This window comes from Dryas octopetala, chromosome 4 (assembly GCF_963921425.1).
Source record: "Dryas octopetala chromosome 4, drDryOcto1.1, whole genome shotgun sequence".
Lineage (NCBI taxonomy): Eukaryota > Viridiplantae > Streptophyta > Magnoliopsida > Rosales > Rosaceae > Dryas > Dryas octopetala.
The window spans coordinates 19,713,406-19,738,245 of NC_141369.1; the positions used below are offsets into that span (position 1 = coordinate 19,713,406).

Here is a 24,840-nt window from a genome sequence, read left to right on the forward strand (position 1 = left end):
TGCATATACTTCTATATGAAGTTCATGAACTACAAGTTGATATGCAAACTTCTCTTGTCTACTTGAAGTTCAATGGATTATTCGTCCACATTGAATACAGACCTAATGAAACCTTCTAATTAACGAAGTGGGAGCGTGGGCTCAAATCTCCTTATTCATTTATAGCTCAGATATAGAAGGTGCAGAACCTTCCTTGCCCCTGATTTCTTGTCTTCTTCTCTCTGTATGTTCTGACCATTCAACCCTCCCCTCCTCCCAATAGTCATCACATATGGTTCAAACCACACCCACATCCATAACACTTCAAAAGAAAGTTCCCTGATGGAGAGAACTCCATTGATTTTCTTAACTTGCTACAAGACTACTGATAAGCAGCTACTTCCTGCTAAATTGCTAATCTCACCATGACTTGAAAATTCCACACTGCATTTTCATCACTCTAAACAAAGTGCAATCCTCAATTAGCAAACAAGGAAGATCTGCTGTAGTTACCAAACATCTATCTGGATTTAGCTATTGAAACTTCCACTACATTTGTCAAGAATCCGTTTGTTTAGACAGAAATAAAGCAAAAAGCACCTAAAACCTTCTACCATACATCACATCATGTTCTATAATAGTATAACAATCTCCTCAAATCCAACAAACAAACAAAATCAAGAAAACAAGATTGTAGTACAGAAGTTAACATTTCGATTTCTATTCCTCCTTGAGATTGCTTACAAACATGTCCAGAGTGCAGCAAGTTAGTCAATGATTACATTTGACAAATATAATTGGAATAAACATACAAGTCATTGTGCATAAAATAATAAGCACCAACCATGACAACCATAAAGCTTGTTATGCACAATAGGCCACTTGCTTACACCAGCCTTAAAGAGTAAGACAACCTGGCTGCAGACTACCTTATTTTACAGTATCACATACAAAGGCAAATCATGCAGCTGCTGGTTCTGCGACTTGTTTGGCTTCAAGTGTCTTCTCGTATTCCTCGATGGATTTGAAGAGCTCGGAAAAGTTACCCTTCCCAAACCCACCGCATCCACCCTTCTGGTAAACCTTCCCCTCCTCATCCTTAAGCATGCATCCCAGTCTCTGAATGATCTCTATGAATATGGTTGGCCTGCCATTTTATATGAGAACCAATTAATCCAATGTGATAGATAAAGCAGGGAAATCTGACTTGATTTATTAATCTTCAGTGGTCAAATTTCACAGCCATAAATACATTTCAAAAACTAGTGGGAAAAATGCCATGATAATTAGGCAATTTTATGACAACATAAACTCTGGCACACAATGCTGACCAAAAAAACAAATTGACACATAACTAATCATTTCTGTCTGAAAAGTGACAACCACATGGACCAGGAGGACCCAACTTCAGTTGAATAGCATAAAGTTGAACAAAATTATGAAATACCACATTACCGATAATTAATCATGAAAAAGACAGAGTCCAGCTTCATCAAAGATGTTCAATGAAAGAAACACATTCAAGTTTGAACATCCAAATAACATCCACAACTCCCCAGCAAGAATTAGCAATAACAATTAAGCAAACTAGGTAACAAGAATCATACACCCAAAGAAGAAAAAATTGAAACAAAAATCATATCTTTAACGCAAAAACAGCAACTTGAGCAAACACACCAAAACAGGGAAACAGAGAATGATATTAGAGCAATACCTATCTCCAACAGGCTTAGTGAAAACCTGAAGCAGAGTCCCCTGGTCGTCCCTATCGACCAAAATCCCCAACTCCTCACACTCCTTTACCTGCTCATCCGTCAACACATCCCCAGCCCTCTTCTTCAAGTTCCTGTAATACGTCGGCGGCGGCGACGGCATGAAGTCGAACCCTCCGACGCCGCTCCGGCTCCTCATCTCCCTCAACGTCCTGAATATGTCTTCACTGACCAGAGCCAAATGCTGCACTCCTGCACCTTCATTGTGCTCCAGGTACGTCTGTATCTGACTCTTCCTCTTCGTCCCGTACACCGGCTCGTTCATCGGCAGCAACACCCTCTCCTCGTTGTTCGCCAAAACGACCGAGTTTAGTCCGCTCTCGCTCGTCCCCACATCCTCCGCCGTGAACTCGGCGAACTCGTGGAACCCAGTGAAGCCTTTCACGTAAGCCACGGCGGCGCGGAGGTCCGACACGTTGCCGACGGCGTGGTCCAGTCGGCGGAGTCCGAAGTCTAAGGGATAGGATGAGGGAACGGGTTCGAAACCCGGGAGGAACCAGGAGTCCGGGTTCGGGTCGGAGAGCTGGGCCGGGTCTTTGTAACTTAAGTAGCGCAAAACGACGTCGCCGTAGAGGTGGACTTCGGAGAGGGTTACGCGGTTGTCGAGGAGGACCGGTGGGGCCGAGGGTTTGGCGCCGTGGGAGACGCTGGTGGTGAAGGCGGAAACGGCGTCGTCGACTTGGATTGCTATGGCGCGTACGCCGAGGCCGTGTTGGGCCGAGAAGGCCCGGGAGGCGGAGTGGTCGAAGGTGGGGATGGAGGCGGTGGAGTTGGGCCGGCCCAGTGGGCCTGGGGAGGCGAGGGAGGGGGAGTAAGGGGCGGTGAAGAGGAAGGGGAGGTCGCCGGAGCGGAGGAGATAGGAGGCGTGGGTTTGATTGCCAGTGGATAGGTCCGATTTTGCTACCATAGGCATGCCCAGGCCCCACGAGAACCGGAGAGCGGCGTTGGTGGCGTCGGTGCACCAAAACTCGATGTGGTGGAACCGGAGAACTTTGAACCGGTCTGACCGGGGATTGGTCCGGACGAAGTTGGAGAAGCCCACGAGCTTCAACTGGTTCTCGGTTTCCTGACCCATCCTTGTTGCTCTGCTGCTGCTGCGGGTTGCTGGCGGGGTCCGTGAGGATATAGTGAGACTGACAGTGGACTTGTAGGTGAAGGTCTTGCGACACGTGGCCTGGTTGCAGCACTTATCGGATTGTTGTGACACGTGGGTGGATAGGAGTGGTGGTGGGGACAAATGGTGGTGCAGACGTGTGAGACTCATCCGCCTCGTATGGGGTCTGTCAGTCTGTGTCTGTGTCTCTCCCAGTAGTCAGCTCTGAAGACAAAGCATTTGAGTGACGCAATTTGGGACTTGGAACTTTGGAAGTTGGGAAGGTAGCGTGATTTTGGCGAAGAAACCTATGACCGTCAAAAAGACGGATCTGCCCCCCGGAAATACCAGAATATCAAGAAACTCTGGCGTCAGACGTGGTGCTCAAACCGACGGCAAGGAGGGAGAGTTCAAAACTGATTTTCCCGCGAGACTGTTTTGCTCTCAAGTCACAAACATATGATTGAAACTGAAGATTTTGACTGATTTCAATACGAAATGAATAGAAGGCTTGTTTCAACCCTCTTTTTTTTTTTTTTTTTATATTCGATACGCTAATAAATATATATCGGATAATCTATACAGTTCTCAAAATCATAAATCATTTAAAATGGCTTGCTTACATGAATATACATAAACTATTTCCTTCAAAACATGTCGATGAGAGGATCTTCCTCATCTTGTGGATTCTCAAGAGCCAAAATGTGTTTCTTAAATGAAGCTGCAGCGTCTTCTCTGTCCTCGTGTCTTCCTAGTTTGTCGAATACAATAGCCATTAAGTAGAAAGCTTCAGCTGCCAATTCGTGATACTGCACCAGAAGCATTTTCATCCATAAAATAATCAAATCAACAATAAGCTGTCTGACATAATTGAAGTGACAGACTCCCATTCTTGACCAGTAAAAGCATAAGTTCCACACATTCAAAATCAGAAGTATTAATACCTCTAGCAATTGAAGCTCATCTGAAGCTTGTCTCAGAGGATCCAGCACAACATCAGAACTTTCAGAAACTAGCAAGTAAAAATCAGGACAATAATGCAAAAATAATTAGAATGGTATTCTGCTTCTAAACCAGCATAGACAAATTAATCAACAATCTAACATGTTACAAGGGAATGCATATAACATAATAGCTAAAGAAAATGGAAGAAAAGTTTGTAGAATTTTGATTAACAACAGTAATTTCGGTTTTATATTTAAAAGAAAAAAATGCTGATGGACGACTTACCAGAAAAGCTTGGATCAGACAGATAGCATTTTGCTTCTACAATATAGGCCCGAGCACGGAGCTCCAAACCTCCTTGACCAAGAATCATAGGAAAAGCCCCATGTATAAGGCTCAAAGCCCTTTTTGCATGACTTGATCCAAGTGACAGCCACAACTCGGCTAGTGTGAGTGTGGCTGATGCTTTAAGAAGATCCAAGTTAAATGACTGGCAAAATGAGAGGCTTGCCAGTGCATACGGAAGACCTAAAACAGCATTACCCGATTTCTGATGAAAATAAATTAAAAAAACTTTTACCTTTGTGGAACTTGAATATATTAAACATGAATTATATAAATAGACAAACAGATAGATAAATAGCAAGGAAGAAATGTTGCCAAGAAAAGTTCAAATTCAAATAACAGAGAAAAGTGAAAAATGTCTGATTAGTTCATCTTTGAAGATCCCTTATGCAAATAACAATCTAGTAGATGCTAACAAATAAGAAATCATTTATACCAGCACATCAGATGTCCTGGAAATAAAAATATTGACCATACATTAGATGTCCTACTCTACATACAACTAAAAAAAATGTCCTTTTTTACTTCTATATTATTGATTCAACTTTACAACTAAAAAAATGTCCTACTCTACATTAGATGTCCTTTTTTACTTCTATATTATTGATTCAACTAAATTTTTTAGGCTGGGCTGCATGGGCAAGCCACAAGTGTGCAATATGGTAGTCCTCTCTCTCTCTCTCTCTCTCTTCTTTTTATTTTGGTATGTGCACGTGGGACTGGTGTGTGCAGCTGAAAGGACTTCCTTTCACAATTTATAAAAATATAACCATTGAAAAATAATATAGTTATACTTGTCAATCTGAACCTCCAACCACCTCCTTGTGCATCAAATATACAATTGTACCTTGTGGATCTCAGCTAGCAAAAGAAGAACACTGGCATTTTCAACTTGCATATTGAATTTGTAACACATGCAAAAGAGGGAGTGAGCTACGGCTGCTGCCTGCAATTAAATGTCAAAATAGCTAAGTAAAACTCAAGCAGCACAACAAGCATATTAAACTAGATGCCTTGGTCAAAACTAGACATCCAAACTCCATTCATTTTTATGACAGGGTAAGAGTTATTCTGCTTTTGCGTTTAACAAGTCAAAGACAATATCATTAAAAAACAAAAAAGATTACAACACATTAGAAATGGAAAAAAAAAAAAAACTAAGAAAGAAAAACAATTAATAGGAGCCAAAGTCTGTTCAATATGACATTTCAATTTTTAATAATGAAGCTAGTGGCATGCTAATTCTAGTCCCATTTTGAATCTTATTTGTCATTCTCAACAGCAACATAGCAGTAACACAGAATTTCATAAACAACGCAAGATAAAAGAAGCTATGCCACGCATTTGGAAGATGGTGTCTAGTTACGAGGTTCAATGAATTGAAATTATCAAACCTCACTGAACTGGTTTGCTGCAAGCAATGTACGAGCACTTCGAAGGCTTGCTTCCGTCTTCAGTTCCATATCCACACCAGTGACAGATGATGCCAGGACTCCAAGCTCATCGCATACTTGTTGGGCAAGCTTCAAATGTCCTCTAAATAATATTCAGGAATACATCCGACATACATTAAAGGTCATGACCAACACGACATCAAAAATACAGTATATGAATCAAAATATCCATGACCTGGTAAACTTACCTATGTAAAGCACGCTCATGCAGCAGCTGAAGTTTCAATAGCAAGATTCGTGATTTCGAGACAGATAAAAACTTCTCTGCAGCTATTTTCAGAGCAGCAAAAGCCTCTAAACAAGTAGAAACAACAAAGACAGGTCATCAAGGATGAATGGCATTAGAGCATGTGTTTATGTGCATGAGAGAGAGAGAGAGAGGAGAGATGAAGGCTACTGAAAAGGTACTCAAGCATGTCATCTAACCTTTGTATCCTTTAAAAACGGCTAGATGTTGGATAAGCTTCAAATATGCTAATGCTGTGTCAGATGAACTGAGGTCACCCAAGAAATAGTCAGGCTCAAGTTGTGTAACGCTTGAATGGAAGGAAGGTGATATAGTACAGGAAAGGATGTGTAAATCTTGACAAAACTTCAGCTAGAAATTACCTCGTAACATCAGGAAAACAAGTTGCATGAACAAGTGCATTAAATCTAGCAAGAGAGGCACTGATGAAATACAAAAATAAATGGTATTAAAACAAGCAAGACATCATAGTCTTAGAAAGAAGTATGCAAGAGAAAACAGGAAATAAATTAGTGTTTAAACAGAAAATCTTATAATACTAAAAAATAAATTTACCAATTTCATATCTACTTTGTTTTGCACTGAATCTATACAATGCATGGGTCGTTACCACTATTCCACAAAATCTTAAGATACTAGGATGTGAAATAAGCATTATTTAATACTATAACACTCCCCTTCACTTATGGGCTTCCCCCCACTCAGGAGCCCAAAATATGAAATTCAATATAAATTGCAAGGTGCAAGGACTCAAACCCAAGGTCTCACTCTAGTACCATGTTAAATTTTTTTGGTTTACCACAATTCCCAAGAGCTTAAATTGTAAGGATGTATAACAATAATTATTTTATACTCTTAACAAAATTTACAATATTCTTTTTGATTAATCTTAAAAAATAAAAATAGAAAATGTAAGGGCCACCCCTATCATTCAACTTAGCAATTTCAGATGACAAGCTAACTCGAAATCTAGTCACCATAACTTGAAGTACACTATTCCAATAGGGAAGACCAATACTGTCAATTGTAGATTTTAAATCAGGATAACAAAGAACAAGTAAAACCAGGACAGGTCTCCACGAAAGATCACCTGCCGTATATTTCCCATGCAGTGGCACGGAATAAGTATGAAGAGCCTACGAATTGCAACACAGATGCAGGAACCGAACTCGGTTGTGTACAGAACTGGAAAGCATTAGCATTGCTTCCTGGTCCACTTTCATGAGACAAGACTTGCAAATCCATTGGCTTATATAAATTCTTAAGCCATGCAGTACTAAAAGCACCATCAGTTGTCATCGAAGAAGCTTCAGAGGCAAATTCACTAATCAATTGAGAACATAATCTAAGTTCCTGCAAGAATTATATGTAATAGAATGGGGGGCGGGCCGTGAGTAACAACCATGTTAGGAAATCAAACAATTCAACATCTTAGGAAATCGAAGAACATGGGAATTTCTTGAAAGGGTCCACATTACCTTGCAAACACTGATGGGGCTTGTTCTAAGCTTCATTAAAGCCTTGGGACCAAATGAAACTAGAGGCCTTTGCACATGCTACAAATGATAATACAAAATTACAGTAATATAAGAATAACTAAAAAAGGGGGTTAGATTTTAGGCCTCCTAGTTTGCTCTGCCCATCATCTTAAAAATTAGGAATCTGTAAAATTTCCATGCTCACCATTAAATCAAATTTAGCCATCGCAAGATGATTGGAAGCCACTAATCGCTTTAACTTCAAATTTTCTGCTCTCTTCAGAGACCCTTTCAAGAGAACGAATAGTTGTTGCTGGACAGACAGTGAAATGCCTATTCTGGTCAAAGGTGAATATGATGATCCGAGTATTCCAGTTGTACTAGATATACCAGTTTCAGACAACAAATTGCAGATGGCCGCCAAGGTGTAAGCAAGACATGTATCATTACTTTGCTGCACAAGTTGAAAATCATGAGGCCCTAGCACACAACACACACACACACACACACTCACATATATATATCTGTATAAAGGAAGGGTAATATCACAATGCTTTTTTAAAAGAGATCCATTATATTATTCAAAAGGTTATAGAAAACCCAAATTCAGACACATAAGAAAGTAAGTAGGATGAAGACAAAGCGTATTTAAGTCTAAGAAATTACAAAACATTATAACTACTCACATGATGAAATATGTTAGATTTAGAAGTGAATATGTAAACCAAGGAAAATTACCTGTTGAGAAAGATGAACTGCTTCAGTCAAAACCTGAACGTTAACAAGCAAAACAGTTATTAAACAACGACATGGAAATATAAATGACAAAAAGATTAATAATTAGATAGTATGGAAAAATAAGTTCTTTAGGGGAAGGGGTAACTCGCTCCTCATGCTCACCTCCAAAGCTTGCTTTGGGTGCCCAAAGTGGAAATGCATCATTCCCAAACATAGCAATGCAATTTCATATCTTCCTAAACTATTGCAACCAGATGCAGGAGGAACAAAATCAAATCCTTCAATCCCTGCACTTTTGTGCCAATATTTATTGGATTAGTTCATTTGTGATGAATAGTTCCGCTTTAAACTCCATCTTCATAATGAGCGTACAAAATGTGAATAAGAATAACAAAACTGCAAAAATATTCTTGAAGGAATCTAGAAGTTATCACATACACAAGCAAAAGTAACTTGGTGTTAATTTCTTTTTAGGAAACAAGAATTTTATTAAAAAGAAACAAAATGCAAAGTAACTTTAAAGTAAACCTACTTTAATAGAAACATCAAGATGCTTAACCATTGCTCACCACTTTTCAGTTTACATTCAAGGTATCCTATACTAAATGAAGAAATTAACAATCACAGCAGCATTTCATCAAGTAGCTGCAAAACTAAATACAGAGCTAAAGTTCTGACATACCTGTAATCAAAATAGCAGTGAAGATTCTCCAAAGAAGCAAAATAATCATCATTATACAAGCTATTCAAGTAACGCAAGAAGTGAACCTGCATCAAAATTTAGCATAATCAAAACGCAACATACTTTTTAGTCCACCAAACTACTGAAAAAGAAAAGCACTTAGGCAAGTTACTAACACGATGTAGCTCGGGTGCCAGTTTTTGAAGCTGCCTTAGCATAAGTTCAAAAGCATTCAAAGTGAAAGAGCTCCCCTGCCTTCCAAAGGAATATAAATTAAGATTCAGTACAACCTAAAGTGCATATTACAAACAGGAAAACAAATTGTTCGACAGATATATGTATCACTTACTTTTCAAGTGCATCAGCTTGTTCCTGTAGAAATCCTTGTATCTGCCAGTTTGTCCGTAGGAAGATCCCACCATTGGGATCAAGATCTCTATCTGTATTACTTGGAGGATGTGCATAATGACAAGCTCCTCTATGTTTGTCACCATGTTTGAATTGCGGGTCAGCAGGGAACTCAATATCTGCACGTTTGGTTTGTGTTATGCATGATTATGGTTGCCGTTACATTGAATTTGAAAACTTCATATTTGGAGAAAATCCATGAGTTAATGACCCAAATGAGTGAGCTGGGATACTTGAAAATGTTGGCAGACAATGTTCAGCAGAAAAAATGAAATTTTGTCTTTATCCCATAACATGCGAGGTTTTCTTACAAAACCAAAGGATTTTTCAAATATTCTGATTGAAAGAGAGTAAAAGAAATATTAAGGATATCAATCTTGATGTTGGCTGAATTTAAAGTATCCTAGATAGTTTTCCAGCTTATTTCATGTCTCCCTCCAGAATGCCAGCAATCATGAAATCAAGATTGTAATGGATTTTAAGGAGGATGTGTGCCGGGGCTGGAGTTTTAAAATAGTATTGATGAACTTCACAAAATTAAATGAAGATATCTAGTGGCTTCAACTATTCATAACTCTTTTCCAGATACATTCTCAGAGGTATTAGGAGGGTGTCACACTTGATTCATAAAGAACTTTATACAGTAAAGTTTTAAAGATTATTGTTGTCAAGCACAAAGACCTATATGATTTTGCAGCGTCTCTATGCGCTTCATGAGAATGATGCATAGTATTTATACCTTCAACCAATCCAACAAGTGCTTTGGGTGCATGAAGATGAAAAGAAACTCTTCCACCAGCTCTTTGTCTTGCTTCAATTTCTTCAGTGACTTTCTCAAAAACAAAATTCTCTAGGTCCATATTTTCATGTTCTGAAAGTGTTTCTAAATCATTACTAGAATCATCCAAATGAGGCGCCTCATATGGAGAACAACTTGAGAGGGCTTCTTTACAATACATCCCTATACTTGTCAAAAGATGGCATATACCCTGCATTAATACCAAAATTATATGAAATGGTGGTTCCCAAATAACACCTAACAACAATGAACCAAACACAACACTCATTTCCACATTTGCACACATTCATATGGTTGCTAAAACTACATATCGGATAAAAGACGATAGAAGACAATTTGAAAGGTGAGCTTCTAATCTGAACAGTGCCTTCTTTTCCTCATTTACCCACATAGAAGACATTACAATGTTGTAGTAGATATCACACTCATTTTTAAATATTGGGATGAGAAAAATAAGAATACCTCAAAGGATAACAAATTAAATGCAAGTATGCAACGACGAAGAAACATCCCCAGGTTGCTATTTGGGTCCAAAATGACTTGATCATCTTCCACAATCCCTGCATCGGGACCCCCAAGGATTCCTAAAGAAAAAATATCAAAACAAAATGAGTATGAGTATGGAAGTAAAATACAAAATTAGCAAAAAAGAATGGAAAAACCAAAAAGCAAAATATGAAAGAGAATTATGGTAATGATGAAGAACTGACCTCGCATATCACTAAAGAAGTTAAACAAATCATCGGGCGACGATAGAGACGAGAGCCTACTTGTTAGATGATCAGTTAACCAATAGTTCAATAAACCCCCAATTCCCCTCAATTGATGTATAAGCTCGTCCAATTTAGGCTCAAAAATATCATCGTAGGACTGCAAAGTGTAATCGGCAATGTAAATTGAAAGTGAAATGCCAAAAAAATTGAAGCTAGCTAAATGAAGGAGTAGAGTAGAGGGTGAATGAGAGTACCTTAGTGAGAGCCAACAGGAACAAGCCGAGGCGATTGTGCTGATCGACGTTGGAGAAAGGGAAGGGGACTGAGATTTGAGCCGGCGGCGCGTAGATCTGAAGCAGTATGCAGACGGAGACTTTGTGCGGCGTCACTGCGAAAGCGCCTGGCGGTTTCAGAATTCCCGCCATTCCAACACACACACACACACACACACACTCTCTCTCTCTCTCTCTCTCTCTCTCTCTCTCTCTCTCTCTCTCTCTCTCTCTCGCAGTCGCAGTCGCAGTCGCAGTCGCAGTCTGTTATTCTGGTGGTGGATTGAAATTCTGCGAACGCAGCTCAGAGTGGAAGTGTGCTCTCCGGAGAGTGGAGAATATTGGGGTTTTTGGGGGTTTTGGTTTTGGAGAACAAAATGGGTTTTAAAAAATAACCGGGAAATTTTACGGTTTTCTTTCGCTCCAGAGAAGATAAACAACCATTTCATAATTTCATTAATCAATTTATCTCTTTCTTTGTGTTTTTCATTTTCTAGTCCTTGTTAAGAAAATATTAAAACTTTAAGTTTCTTTTTCTTTTTTAGTTGAAATTAAATTAAAATTATTATTGGGTAAATTATTATTATTAATCTCTTCACAGCACTGTAAATATAGTTCATTATGTATTGGTTTTCAATGATAACATCTCATTTTTAAAAACAACTTACCTACCACAAAGTATTGACATGGCATTCCTAACATGAAAGAATGAACGGTTAAAACATTGAGTTATGACATATCCTTACTTCTCTCATGTTAAAATACCACGTCAATACCCCTGTTGTATGTAAGTTATTCTCCTAATTTTTTGTTATCTCTGTTAAGTATCATTTGTGTGCTTGCACCAACAGATTTTTAGAGCAAGAAAAATATTTTAAAGTTACATAGTAACTCATGTCAAATCTTTGATATTAAATTTAAATTTATTAAATCATTATAAATTATTAAAATGGCTTTTCCGAATTTTGGATCATATACTCTACAAAAAAAAAAATAGTAAATTATCTTCTAGTACCAAATCACTAATAAATTATGGTGTAAAGGATAGTTTATGGACATATGTAATTGTTGTATTTTTACAGATGCACTAATTTCGTATATGCACTGATTCACAGATGCACTTGTTGTATTTTTATATATGCACTTACTTTTTTGCGCATGTACACTAATTTGTTTTTACATATGCATTGGGTTGACCCTTATTTGAATTTTGGCTTTTAGCTCAATTTACTTGATTAATTTTCATTTAGATCAACAATTTTAGTTATTGAACCCTACAATTTAACGAACTCAAATAAAAATGTAACTTTATCCAATAGACCATTGAAAGTTAAAGATAAATATGAGATATTATGTACAAAATAGGACAACACTCAATAAAAAGAATTCAAGTCACTTTTAAGTAAATCTACGTATCTTTCAATTTAGTTTCCTGAATAAAATTAAGGCTTAGTTTGGGATTGCTGTAAGAAAAAAAGGTTGTGAAGTAAAGCAGCTGTAAAGTAAAGTCAGCTGTGAAGTAAATCAGTTGAGTGTTTGGTAAATTATATTTTCAAAAGTGTTGTGAGTACAAAAAGCAGTATGAAGGTGTTTGGTAAATTGTAATGTAAAACTACTGTGGCTATTTATAATTACTAAATTGAGGGTATTATGGGTAAAATAAAATTTTCATTGTTGCTGTGATTCACTGCAGCTTTCAAAAGTACCTACAAACTTACTTTCTATTTTTGCTGTGGGGAGTTGAGAATTGTGAAATAAAGCACTTTTTCATTTTTTTACCAAACACCAAAACTGCTGTGGGTAATTGAGAATTGTCATCCACAGCAGCTTTTGGGTCCTCTACAACAATCCCAAACGGGGCCTAAATCTTCTTGCATATAATTTTGTCACTCAATTGTGAATCATGACCATATTTAGGTAGATCTACATTTAAAAAGCAATTATGATTTATCACTCAATAATAAACATGATAGCTATTTAGCAAGAGATCATTTATGTGATGTGTAAATTTTTCTTGTAATGAAATTAAAAAAAAAAAAAGAGAGAAAACATAAGACAAGTCCTCAAGCAAATTATTAAGCTCAGTTATAAACTTATAGCTTAAATATATATATATATTTTCTGTTTCTTTCAGTTATGGCAGGCCTTGGGAGTTCGGTCTATGCAATCGTGGGCCAGAACAGTAGTTTCATGTATGATATATGATATATGATATATCACAGTCCGTAAGCTGCAGGTAAAATTTATCGGACATAGACTGAAAACTGATCTGAAGTACCGAAGCGAAGCTTCACAGAGAAAAGTCAAAAAAGGAAATAACTCACTCTTCCTTTTTTTTTTTTTTTTTTTTTGGCCATGAACTCTTCCTTTTTTTGTTTAATTGCTTAGAATGCGTCATCATCATCTCCACCTGCTAGTCCGTAAAACAAACCTAACAGCCTTCGCAAAACCTCACACATAACAGAAACAAGGTCTTCGTCAATTACCACCTAAATTTTCAGGCTTTCCCCATCATCCTTTCGATCTGTCATGGCCTCCAATGGTGCTTCTCCGGTCAGTCCCTTTCTCTCTATTTATTTATATATATATATATCGATTATGTATGTGGGTGTGTGAAATGGGGTTGATGTTCACGGGTGGGCAATTGTGAATTTTGTGATGGAGCAGAGAGCTGCGGACGCCGAGAATAGCTTGGAGAAGATCAAGCGCCAGCTGGCATCGGGTTCGGGTCGGAACTTGTTGCAGGGCCCACTCCTCAAGCGATCCGAGACTGTACGACCCTCCAACCTCCCATTTTTCTCTTTCATTTTTGTGATTGTTAATTTGCTTTTAGGATTCAATTTTGGCTCTCGCGAAAGTTGGGTTCTTTTTTTGGCTGGTTCAATTCCGGGATAATTTTGGTATGAAACCTCTGTATATAAATTATAGGAATATTGGGTGCTGTTGGCTTTTCATTAGACCTCTTATAGTGCAAATTATTGAATTATAGAAGTTCAATAAGTTCAAAACTCAATTTGTTCTAAATCGTGCTTGAAAGAGTTCTATATGGAAATTGGTAACTGGGTATGGTTTTGTGAGTTGTGATGACTCAACAAGTACATCGGCAATGACAAAAGCGTTCATATTGGGGCACTGAGTTTTAGAAACTCATGCCTAAAGATTTATGGCCTTAGACTTGTGTTGTAAAATATGATAAGTATTACGTGAAGATCTTGAGCTGGGATATGGCAGTTTATTTATGCTAATTTCATGACACAGTCTTAATCAGTCTTTGAGTGCTCTTTGTTCTAGAAATTAACTTATTTTGTTGTAATTTCTTATTTTAACAGCTGAGAAAATGGAACGAGCGGTGGGTGATCTTAGACCCGACAACAGGGAGAATGGAATACAAGTTAGTTGTAGAAAGATATTCCTTAGTTCATTTCAAGTCTTTTAAAGTATCAATGCATTGACCAACACTATACCTTGTTATGATATAGGATTAGGAGAAATGAGCCATCTGTCAAGGGAACTATTCTATTTGATGCAAATAGCACGATTGCCCTATCTCCCGTGAACTTCCAGTAAGTTTGTTGTTTTTCATAATAGCCCGTTTTGTATACTAGTTATGCAAGCAGGTTTTGATTTCAATGATTATTAACATGGCTTCCTTTTTTTGTTTGTGTTATTAGTGGACTGCCGAAGTATGATGGCTGCTGTTTATGTATCCACATTTTTCTCTAATTCGTTTGGTAATGTAGAAAACAAAATGAGGTTGTATCTTTAAACTGCTATAGGAAACATCCTTGTAAAGCCGGGCAAGAATTTCTGAACTTGCATGCTTCTTAACTATATTCTTTAGATATTGGGACCCCACAGAAAAAAGACTACTTCCTTTGTGCAGAGACTCCTGGTGCAGCAAGAGCTTGGGTATCAACTTTACAGTAAGTTCTTTCTGTTTAGAATATGCTGTAGTGATTATGCAGATGTTATTAAATATTGCCTGGTTTCATCTTTCTGTGCATCTTATAACTCTATATAACCTCTTGTATATACCTTTTTGAGGACGGAGTAGCATTCTGCAATAGAGAATTTAGTTAACACATGTAAAGGAGATTATTGCAGTGGGGGTTGGGGGAAAGGGTTTCAGAATTTCAACTTTTTTATTCTTATGATATAACTTTTATTTTGAAGACTTATTAGTTATGTCCAAATGTAGTTTTATTAGATGTCTCGCTTAATTTTTTCTTCTTATACTCTTTTTCATTTTATCCCTCCAACAATCAGAGCAACACAGTTAGTTCTAAAGGCTCATAAAGAAGCTGTGAATTCCTTGAGTGGCAATGGTTCTGCAAAACTAGGAACAGTTGCAGCAGTAGTTGCTGCTGCCAATTCGACTGCTTTGGAGAGTTCTAAGGACATCGAAGCAGCAATGCATATTTCTTTGAGAAATGCTTTGGGAATGATAACCAATAAGACAACTGATGGTCCAATGGATGATTTTGCAATTATGAAGGTACTCTACTCTAAAATGCACTTTACAGTTTAGTTTGTTAAAGGTCGGGCTCTGGTTGCAATTGTTCTTTATCAGTTCTAACTGTATCATGATCCACACGTTTAGAAGGTAATTCACATCCTATAATTTTAAGACATCCAGGTGTGCTTGATATAAATGCAACATGGTAGATCATTGAATCTTTTTCAAATTTGTGAAAAGCAAAAAAAGGCATTCAAGGATAAGTTTCTGTTTGTAATGTCGCTATGCACTTTCCTAAGAGGTTCAGAAATGGGGGATTAAGTCTAGATTTCAATGCTTTCAACATCTATTCCTGAGGGAGGTTACACTTTTAGTCAAGGGGATTGCGTTTCGGGAAGTTGAGTGCCTTGAAGCAAGCTATTTCATGAAAATGGGCTTTTGAAGGTAGAAGATGGAGGAATTGGGGTTGTAAACTTCTAAAATAGTGAGGGGCTTCTACATTGGTGGCTATTGGAAAGGTATAAGAAGCAGAAGGCAGAGTTTTATCAATTTTATTGAGGATGGTGGGAGACTCTACTTGTAGAGGTTTTTTTCTCTCTCCCCTCCCCTTCTTTCAGTGTGGTAAAATAGCTTATGACCTGCTCTCCCAAATGTGATTCAAATAAATCAAATCACTGAGGATTGAAAAGCTTCAGTGTCTATTTACATGTGATGGTTTGGTGGTGGACTTACATTGGAGTCTAAGCTTCTGAGCTTCTTAGTGGTTTAGGGATGGAGCCCACAAAAGGTACTTATCTTGTAGATTTGTCATATCCCTTAGGGGCACAAATCTTTGCTCAGTTTACAGTTGGCTTGAGTTAAGTTATTTCTAAGCCATTAGGTTTGCCATCCATGGTGGTTTAGCTGGATGGACATGCTTCAGTCACATAATTGGAGTTTTCATGATAGCCAAGGTCATGAACCAACTTGGATCTTCAAAGAAAATTTTTGTGGGATGGGCTAGGTTTCAGAACAGAACATACCACCTTTTGGTGCTGTGTAAGGACCTACCTGATGCTGGCCTTGCTTGGCATGTTGACACCTCTGTAATCCTTCAAGTCTAATTGCTCTTTGCGATCATTTAATTCACCTACCATCTGTTCTGAGTGTCTCTGTGTTCTGTAGGAGACACTACGGGTCAAAGATGAGGAACTACAAAATTTGGCTCGGGACCTTCGTGCACGTGATTCAACCATTAACGAAATAGCAGAGAAATTAACTGAGACTGCTGAAGCTGCGGAGGCTGCAGCCTCTGCAGCTCATACAATTGATGAACAAAGGAGAATAGTTTGTGATGAAATTGAGCGCTTAAAAAAAGATTCAGAGAAGCAGCTGGAATCTTCCATGTTAAAGGTACTGATGAGTTGTCATGTCTTAATTTTTCTTGTGTGGTTAAAAATCCCCCCCCCCCCCCCCCCAATTACTGTATATTATTAATTTGGAGAGCTAATTTTTGGTTCTGAGAGCACTTCCTAATTGGTCTGGTTTATCTGTGGCTTTTGTTTGTAGCTAAAAGATTCTGAAGCAAAGGTTCTCTCCCTAAGCAAAGAAAGAGACCAATTGATTAGGCAGAGAGACTCTGCTCTTCAGGAGGCACACATGTGGCGTTCTGAGCTTGCAAAAGCTAGAGAGCGTGTTGTGATATTAGAAGCAGCTGTTGTAAGGGCAGAGGAGAAGGTCAGGGTTGCAGAGGCAGATGCTGAAGCTAGAATAAAGGAAGCTGTGCAGAAAGAATCAGCTGCACTGAAGGACAAGCAAGAGCTCCTGGTCTATGTGAATAAGTTACAAGCACAACTTCAAAGGTTTAGTATCTTGTACCTTTAATATAAGTTTCTCTGGGATGATTATGCATTAAATCCTTTAAACCCCGATCAAGTTATCAGTGTTGATTAATCAATCTTTTCCTGTTAACAGACATCACATAGATACGAAGTTCGAGGAGAAGTCTGAGTCTTGCTCAGATATTGACAATGCACCCCGGACAAAACATGTAGACTTGTCCGATGAAAATGTTGATAAAGCATGCCTCAGTGATTCTAGAGCAATCCCAGTACCAGGGGAGAGTGTAGTCCACATGGCAGGGGATCAGGTCAACCTCCGGCCAGTTGGAGATGGTGAATGGAGTGATATTCAGGCTACAGAGGCAAGGATAGCTGATGTAAGAGAAATCGCCCCCGAGACAGAAGCAAGCAGCTTGGATATTTCTGTTGTTAGCCAACCACCTAGTAACCATCATGAGCAAGGGGTGAACTCTTTTCAACAGCCTTGAAAATGAAGTGATACATTTGTAGAGCATGAAACTTAAAATGTAGGGCGTGGGCAGACCATATAGAAGTCAGTTATGTGAAAAATGTGAACTTTCTTGGTGTATTCTGCAAAGTTTATTGTATGCGCCCGGCAGTCCGGAACATTGCCTCGGGTACTTGTAGAAAAAGAGAAACATGTGAGGCCCACTTTTGTGTAGTGGGTCCCATGTGATTGCGCCGGGCGCATACAAAAATGTCTCCTGATTCTGTGTCCATATTGTGCTATTCCAATCCTTTCTTCTTACGGGAGGATTTATACTTATGTTGGAGCTGTATCTGTAGAGCTTCACACTAAACCATCTATCATATTTCTGTAAAGAACCAAAATGGAAAATTTTTATGCATAAAACCTGAAATATGTTCGGACTTGTTCACTCTATTGTAATCTTGCATTATTATTGATTTTGATAAACTCCCCGACATTTTCTGTATTGATAGAAAAATTGATCAAAGAAATTTAAGCGGGGGAAGACGATGCAACTACAATTCTGCGTATGTTATGGATTTCAGGAGACTTTTGACTTATTTTTTGGGTGTCCATAAAATCCTCTTGTTAGGTAAAAGACGAAGAAGAAGAGTATTTAGGAGGCATCTTCTGTTTTATCCTTTTGGCCTTTGGCCCTCCATCATATGATTCATATCCAAAATAATAATAATAATAATAAGAGCAATAATAGAGATTCTAAATGAATTCCAAATGATCTTGTTTTAATTAAATGAATTTTAAAGTGAGCCTAGATATGACTTTATAAAAAACACCCAACATTCTAAAATGATCGAGCCTAAATATGAATCTATGAAACACCCCATCATGTTAATGGCCAAAAAAAAAAAAAAAAACACCCACATCATGTTGGGACACAAATATAAGATCTCTAGCAGTAGTCGAATCAAATTAAATATCTCACTTTATCTATAATTAGACATTAATTATCTTTTTCAAACGTATATATAAATTAGTGGTGTAAAAATAAGGGTTGCCACTACATTTTTATTAGAGTATATAACTACGCAGTACCTACCAAGTGCATACATGCATGCACTACCCTCCAAAATGATCTGCTTTATATATCTACAGTCATAACTTAAGTTGGGATGGATCAAGAGCTGCGAGCTGAACCACTGGTCTGAGCTCATCCCAGCTTCCATTTGTAAAGAAATCATTCTCATTTGGATTCCTGATTAAGCTTGAATAAGATGCTGCTGCAAATGGGGCCTGCAGAGCTACAGAGTTATTCAACTCATCATGCCTTACAAACCAGCACTGATTTGTTTCATCATGACCAACTTGTTCCGCAACTGGTTTGTTTCTTTCAATGTGTTGAATGACGACTGAGTCTTCGAGACTCACATATGGGTCGCTGCTGCAGTTCTGATCAGACTCCAAGCTGCACGTTTTAGAACTTGAATCAGTACTGGGGTTTTGTTTGCTTGTGGCCAACTCTTTCCAGTTTGGTATTGTGTACTTTTTGTATGATGGGATTCGTTTGAAAATTCTGCACAGCGTCCAAACTTCCTGCAAACACCAACTCACGTAATTATAAATTAGAATCAACTTTTACTTGGTATATATTACAAGATATATATATATATATATAGTCTGGTTATAGTAAGGAGTAAAAATAAAGAGAGATAATCCATATAAAGATTGTTGTTGTCAATAGAATTGATCACTATGTACTTTTTCATATCTTGGGTAATATTCTCCGGTAAAATATTGAGATGTTATGTTATGAGATTATGAGTATCAATCTCGTACATTTAGACATGATTTTATTACTTTATTTTAACAACATGTCACACTATTTGATAAGAGAATATTATTGTATATATATGTGTAATATATACAAAGTGTAGTATCTAGATATGAGGTAATGCTTTCTTTCAAAATATACGGTGAGATAGTCAATCTAAACCACAAAATTTACACTTTTATAAGACAATAAAATAACATAACATGTTAATTAAACTATTTGACAAGAACAATTCCTTTATGATCTATGCAAGTAAGAAACTGACATGTCATCTGCCGCATCAATTGGGATTAATAAGTTGGGATATAATTAAGGTGGCGCCCCTTAACATTATTGTAATATATATTGTCTTACCTTATTATGCCATGACATGAAAACACGCACACACAAATATACATGTATGTACAAAATTGAATCCAAGTAGCTAGCAATAAAGACTAATTAAGAATCAATTGAGTAACAAATTAATTAAGAACCTGAATAAGAAACTTACGGCTTCTTGTGTAATGTCCTTATCATTTAGGAAGTTGGTAGGTTTGGTGCCATAGGCATCATTATTAGGTGGGAGACGAAACTCATTCATCATCCAATCAGTTTTGGTGCCCTTGCCAGCAGTCCCACGATAGTAGACTAATGATTTCTTGAGGCCAATGCAGACATCGAGGGGTTGAATAATATGACCTTTAACTGATGATGAATAAATGGATTTGTCAATGCCTGTGGCTTTCCAAAACCCAGAACCTGTGACTCTGTTAGGCCTTATGCTGTTCCTGTATTTCCTTCCTCTTCTGCAAAAGAAGTAGCACTCTTTGTCCCCCGCAGTACTACGAGTACTAACTTCTTCAATATTATTCATATTGTTGCCCAAACCACAACTCATCAGATTCAGAACAAATTAAGTGATCAATAAAGAAATATGTTTATAACTCATCAGAATCATCATTAAATTAAAAAAATTACACATTTATGTTTCCTTTTCGAGTTTTAATTTGCATGTCATGTTCTTCCTTTTTTTTTTGGCACACAAACCTTTCACAAAACTCATTCCACTATATATATGTTTTCTAAAATATATAACATAATCATAATATTACACAAAAATAGCTAGCTAGCATATACAAACCATATATGTATATATGTTTCAACAATCATGATTATATAATTAGTTAGTAATTAAGGTGCAGCTAGGTTAGGTAGGTACGTGGTCTTACTTGGAAGATCCCAAGGATCATATTTGTAGATATCAATCTGATTGATGAGTTGATCTATACTAGTAGTGGTTTTCTTCTCCACCTTCCTCCGCAGATAAAACCCAATAAGCTCTTCATCTGTTGGATGAAACCGAAACCCTGGAAGCCGCATCACTTCTTCTTCTTCTTCTTCATCATCATCCTTATTATGATCCTTTTCTGATGATGAACTGTTATTCATCATCACCTTTAACTTTGCCACCTCCATCTCTCTCTCTCTCTCTCTAGACTCTAGTTTCTGATCATCAGCTATATATGTACTTAATATTCGTCTAGCTATATAGTCTCAAAGTGGAAGCTTCTTATATATATATATATATATATGTAGAATAAATATTTTAATTAATTAAATTTCTACCCACAAAATTTTATAGGGTTCAGAATAATATTGTTTTAGAATAATATTATTTTAAGTGGTGGTTGGTTTGGTCAAGTCATATATGGGCTTCCTTTTTAAGCCGATCGATAAGCCTCTTGGCCGGGGAAGAAGTCTCTCTGCTGCCATGCTGGTCAGTCCTGTGTCCAACAAGGACCACCAATATTCTTCCTTTTTTTTTCTTTTTCTTTTTTCCTGTCCACCAAACATTGGAATGGAAATTAATTACCATGACCCATTCCAAAGCTCCATTAAAAGCTGTACCAAACACTACCTTAATTGCTAAAGAAATTAACAACAAAGAGAAAAAAAAAAGTCTTTCATGTACTGATTATGTCTGACTTGTGAAACAGATATTCAACATTGGTTTTCTTTACTAGGTCTGATCGATCAATAGGATTAGTAAAGGTTAATTAAACGTGGAAGGTGGAAATAACATGTGACGTCCTAGGGCTTTTTGAAATGTGTCAAATAGAATGTTATAAAAAGTCCACCTGAGTAGGCATCACCTTTGACAAATATAGGCCACCTTGCACTTTGATTGGCAAACTTAATCAATTTCAACCATCCATAGCTAGAAGCTTGTAAAACACATTAATTATTGCAGATTAGAGATATTAATTTGAAAGCTACTAGTATAAACTGACCGACTTGACTAATAATCAAAGCTAATATATAATAATGAATCAATAAAAAGGGATATTTTGCCCTCCTATATAGACCAGGTACGTACCTGTCCACTTGGAAACACAATTTGTTACTAATACCAAGGAACATGATCTGTCTATATAATATATATGCTTCAATTCGTTTTACATGTTAAAAGATCAGATATATATTAATTATATATATATATATAACATGAATGATGCATGCATCGATCAGCGACTTTGGCCTTCTGTTAGCATATATATATATATTATATAAATTATATCGTTGTACGTACCTTTTGGCCTCGTTTTGAGTATTGTTAAACAGCTAAATAGTAATTAGACTCATTACCATATATGAAAAGAAGTATGAATAATGCATAAATGCATTTCATTCCAAATCTATATCAAATGATTCATCAATTAATGATATTGATTGTCTTAATCTTGCATACATATATTGCTAGTTGGGCAATCCAAAATTGTACGTACATGTGTACTTTGTGCGAGTCATCGCCCCATGGAGAAATTCAAGAGAAGGAAAAATAGAGAATTCGTGCAAGTGTACGTTCACCTACTAATTAAACCACATCTCTATTTCCCACTTATATGAAATCCTACATTCATGATTTTTTGCAATTAGTACAATTAACATTTTGAATGGTATACGATCACATTTACATATCATTTTATGGCTGGATTACATTATTAATGACATCTTATGATGAGTACGTACGTAAATAGTTCTAATATTAGCTTCTGTATTGGTGGTTCGTTTTTAGCCATACGTTTGCTTTCTTATATATACATACGTTTCCAGTTTCCAGTTTCCAGTTTCCTCCATATATATATGTGACTTTCCCACACTGAAGCAAACTCGGACAGTTTCCAAATATGTGGTCCGCAAGGACCGCAATGGAGGAAGAATATATACATTTATTTTTTGATAGAGACACACACAGAGTTTCAGAGAGACAGTTGATCGAAGTAGAAACCAACGGTTTTAAATGGCCAAACTAACTAATTGATTTCAATTATTCAAGTCAACCTTGCATATGCAACTTCAACAAAATTTAACTATCGAGAAAAAAATAATTGAAGAAAAGTCTAAGTCCTATCGTCTATCGAGACTGTGCATGACACAATAATCCAATTCAGGTTGGTCATGTATATACAAGAAAAGAAGCTTCTTCTCCCAGACAAACCTAATTAGGCTAATTAAGTAATTAGCAACTTACGTTCCTTGAACAATTTTCAACGTAATCTTATCTCCTAAATACAATATATATTTGTAATTAATTCCCTTCAAAATTCATCTACTTGTTATTGTCTTATATTAGATACTTAATTAGCTCATCCAATGTAGCATTAGTGCTCTAGCTACTAGCAAATACTAATGTATAGGTTTTTCATCTAATTAATTAATTACTAGAAATTCTATTCATTATTGATCAATAAAGGTAAGCTAGCTAACTATAAGTATTTGATGCGTATGGCAAAAAACCAACCAAAAGGAGGGGAAAATTGCATAAATTTTTTGCTTAGACTAGATAATTCATAACATGTATTAATTATATATTGGGGTAGTTGCAAGCAAAAACATGTCAAATTAAGCATGCGTAGATTTATGATTGCAAGCAAATAGTGACTTTTTTTTGACAAGTTCATGGTAAGAATTCATAGTATATGGAGAATAACCAAACTATGGAAATGGAAGTCTTCAAATCATAATTATAGTTTGGCAAAACGAATTAGAAATGGCAATGGAAGCTGAACTTAATTAACATGCCATCTTGCTCATATATATATATGCCTAATTAATAAAACAAACACTACATCTACGCCATACAATAACTTTAACGATGACAAGTTATTATATAATTAATTTTAAAATATCTACCTTTAATTTTAAAATATTTGGTTCGTCAATTTGTTTGATCAAAGTTAGATAGGCAAATGATTTCCGATTTGGCTAATTTTTTGCAAGAATAATTTATCAATGGAGATATAAAAAACGAACGGTTTGGATCAACACAAAACAATTTATATGAGCTCCAATAAATTATACCTCAACATAAATAAGTTTAGATATACTTCAATAGAAACTACATATGTATATATATGCCTAATTAATAAAACAAACACTACATCTACGCCATACAATGACTTTAACAATGACAAGTTATTATATAATTCTAAAATATCTACCTTTCATTTTCACTTATATATATATATATAAATAGTCAAACGTGTCACATTTTTTTGACTACCTGCATGTCAGACGCGTGTCATGTATATATTTTGTGAAAACATATATGCCAAATAGAAATGGGTTTTGTCGTCCCAATTTTTGGGTGTGCCGTGTACTTGCTTGGTCGAAAAGTTTAGATCATTTTAATTAGTTTTCTCTTTCTCTTTGTAGGGTTCTCAAATAGTCATATATGTGTGAAAACTTAATTTCTTTTATTTCTATCTTGTTGGGCCAAATGACAGGAGAGTTCCAATGATCCAATACTCCCGAACCCACATATCATTAATTATGTGATCTGTATGTGTGAACGCCAACTGTAACTGTAGGGCCTCGCATTTCGGAGATATACAATACATTATATATCTAAACGACAGTATCTCTGACCGTGCACTCCAATAATTATCTGACCATCTGAAACTATAATTGAACTGATACTACTTAACTCCCTGCAGGGACACCATGTTGAATTGAAGGTTTGAACTTTGAATTCCCAAAGTCGCAATGCACATTTATATATAACTACTCACAAAGTCGTAACCAAAGTCATATATGGATCTGCTCATTAATTCTTTAATTGGTATCGGGATTTTATAAAAAAAGAAAAAAAAAAAGGAAAATCTTGTCTGGGATTCCAGTTAATCTTATTATTTATGGTCGTGATTAATTGATTACTAGATCTTGCATAATTAAGCATGAAGAAAAGAAAGGGATAGTTGGCAGTGGTCTGTGGCCGGTTTATAAATCTCATTTCATGTGGTAATATTTTATTTATGAATCTCATTTATTTACAGTTATTATGTAAAAAACTGACATGTAAACTTTCATATCATTTG

At 36.6% G+C, this 24,840-nt stretch overlaps 4 protein-coding genes across 6 annotated transcripts; 1 reads left to right on the forward strand and 3 right to left on the reverse strand.

Annotated features, from left to right (window-relative positions):
• Positions 1-670: 670 nt before the first annotated feature.
• PDS1 (4-hydroxyphenylpyruvate dioxygenase) lies at positions 671-3,135 on the reverse strand. Its single transcript, XM_086239863.1, has 2 exons — positions 1,694-3,135; positions 671-1,126 (listed from the first exon to the last, which is right to left on the reverse strand). The coding sequence occupies exons 1-2, from the start codon at positions 3,013-3,015 to the stop codon at positions 940-942; spliced, it is 1,509 nt and encodes a 502-aa protein (XP_086095989.1). The 5' UTR covers positions 3,016-3,135; the 3' UTR covers positions 671-939.
• Positions 3,136-3,383: 248 nt separating this feature from the next.
• Positions 3,384-11,195, reverse strand: LOC147287810 (anaphase-promoting complex subunit). Its single transcript, XM_086239862.1, has 20 exons — positions 10,908-11,195; positions 10,651-10,810; positions 10,403-10,524; positions 9,881-10,130; positions 9,083-9,260; positions 8,910-8,988; positions 8,734-8,819; positions 8,214-8,343; positions 8,052-8,084; positions 7,519-7,767; positions 7,314-7,391; positions 6,926-7,188; positions 6,198-6,257; positions 6,015-6,082; positions 5,777-5,882; positions 5,529-5,670; positions 4,982-5,080; positions 4,075-4,339; positions 3,789-3,856; positions 3,384-3,653 (listed from the first exon to the last, which is right to left on the reverse strand). Exons 1-20 carry the CDS (start codon positions 11,076-11,078, stop codon positions 3,492-3,494), a joined length of 2,769 nt encoding a protein of 922 aa, XP_086095988.1. The 5' UTR covers positions 11,079-11,195; the 3' UTR covers positions 3,384-3,491.
• Positions 11,196-13,228: 2,033 nt separating this feature from the next.
• SWAP70 (Pleckstrin homology (PH) domain-containing protein) lies at positions 13,229-18,103 on the forward strand. The gene is made up of 10 exons (XM_086242415.1): positions 13,229-13,478; positions 13,593-13,697; positions 14,255-14,316; positions 14,405-14,488; positions 14,597-14,628; positions 14,767-14,848; positions 15,192-15,420; positions 16,546-16,773; positions 16,930-17,222; positions 17,335-18,103. Exons 1-10 carry the CDS (start codon positions 13,455-13,457, stop codon positions 17,687-17,689), a joined length of 1,494 nt encoding a protein of 497 aa, XP_086098541.1. The 5' UTR covers positions 13,229-13,454; the 3' UTR covers positions 17,690-18,103.
• Positions 18,104-18,616: 513 nt separating this feature from the next.
• LOC147287812 (transcription factor JUNGBRUNNEN 1-like) lies at positions 18,617-20,982 on the reverse strand. Of its 3 annotated transcripts, XM_086239985.1 has the most exons (4): positions 20,692-20,981; positions 19,974-20,320; positions 19,193-19,242; positions 18,617-19,114 (listed from the first exon to the last, which is right to left on the reverse strand). In XM_086239985.1, the coding sequence occupies exons 1-4, from the start codon at positions 20,936-20,938 to the stop codon at positions 18,805-18,807; spliced, it is 954 nt and encodes a 317-aa protein (XP_086096111.1). In that variant the 5' UTR covers positions 20,939-20,981; the 3' UTR covers positions 18,617-18,804. The 3 variants fall into 3 exon arrangements, with proteins under 3 accessions (XP_086096111.1, XP_086096110.1, XP_086096109.1); XM_086239984.1 differs by having other exon boundaries at positions 18,617-19,242; positions 19,974-20,317; positions 20,692-20,982; XM_086239983.1 differs by having other exon boundaries at positions 18,617-19,242; positions 20,692-20,980.
• Between the last annotated feature and the right edge of the window lie 3,858 nt (positions 20,983-24,840).

Bases quoted from the DNA above. Each gene is read 5' to 3' on its own strand.
- PDS1 (XM_086239863.1), bottom strand. From the start codon at position 3,015: ATGAGTCTCACACGTCTGCACCACCATTTGTCCCCACCACCACTCCTA. The intron at 1,127-1,693 runs GTATTGCTCTAA...ATAAAATGGCAG, and splicing joins ACTAAGCCTGTTGGAGATAG to GCCAACCATATTCATAGAGA.
- LOC147287812 (XM_086239983.1), bottom strand. From the start codon at position 20,938: ATGGAGGTGGCAAAGTTAAAGGTGATGATGAATAACAGTTCATCATCA. The intron at 20,321-20,691 runs GTAAGACCACGT...ATAATATTGAAG, and splicing joins TGATCCTTGGGATCTTCCAA to AAGTTAGTACTCGTAGTACT. The intron at 19,243-19,973 runs GTAAGTTTCTTA...TGGTGTTTGCAG, and splicing joins AGGACATTACACAAGAAGCC to GAAGTTTGGACGCTGTGCAG.
- LOC147287810 (XM_086239862.1), bottom strand. From the start codon at position 11,078: ATGGCGGGAATTCTGAAACCGCCAGGCGCTTTCGCAGTGACGCCGCAC. The intron at 6,083-6,197 runs GTAATTTCTAGC...GGGTGACCTCAG, and splicing joins TGTTTTCCTGATGTTACGAG to TTCATCTGACACAGCATTAG. The intron at 3,857-4,074 runs GTAAGTCGTCCA...TTTACTTGCTAG, and splicing joins GTCTGATCCAAGCTTTTCTG to TTTCTGAAAGTTCTGATGTT.
- SWAP70 (XM_086242415.1), top strand. From the start codon at position 13,455: ATGGCCTCCAATGGTGCTTCTCCG. The intron at 14,849-15,191 runs GTAAGTTCTTTC...TCCAACAATCAG, and splicing joins GCTTGGGTATCAACTTTACA to AGCAACACAGTTAGTTCTAA. The intron at 15,421-16,545 runs GTACTCTACTCT...TGTGTTCTGTAG, and splicing joins ATGATTTTGCAATTATGAAG to GAGACACTACGGGTCAAAGA.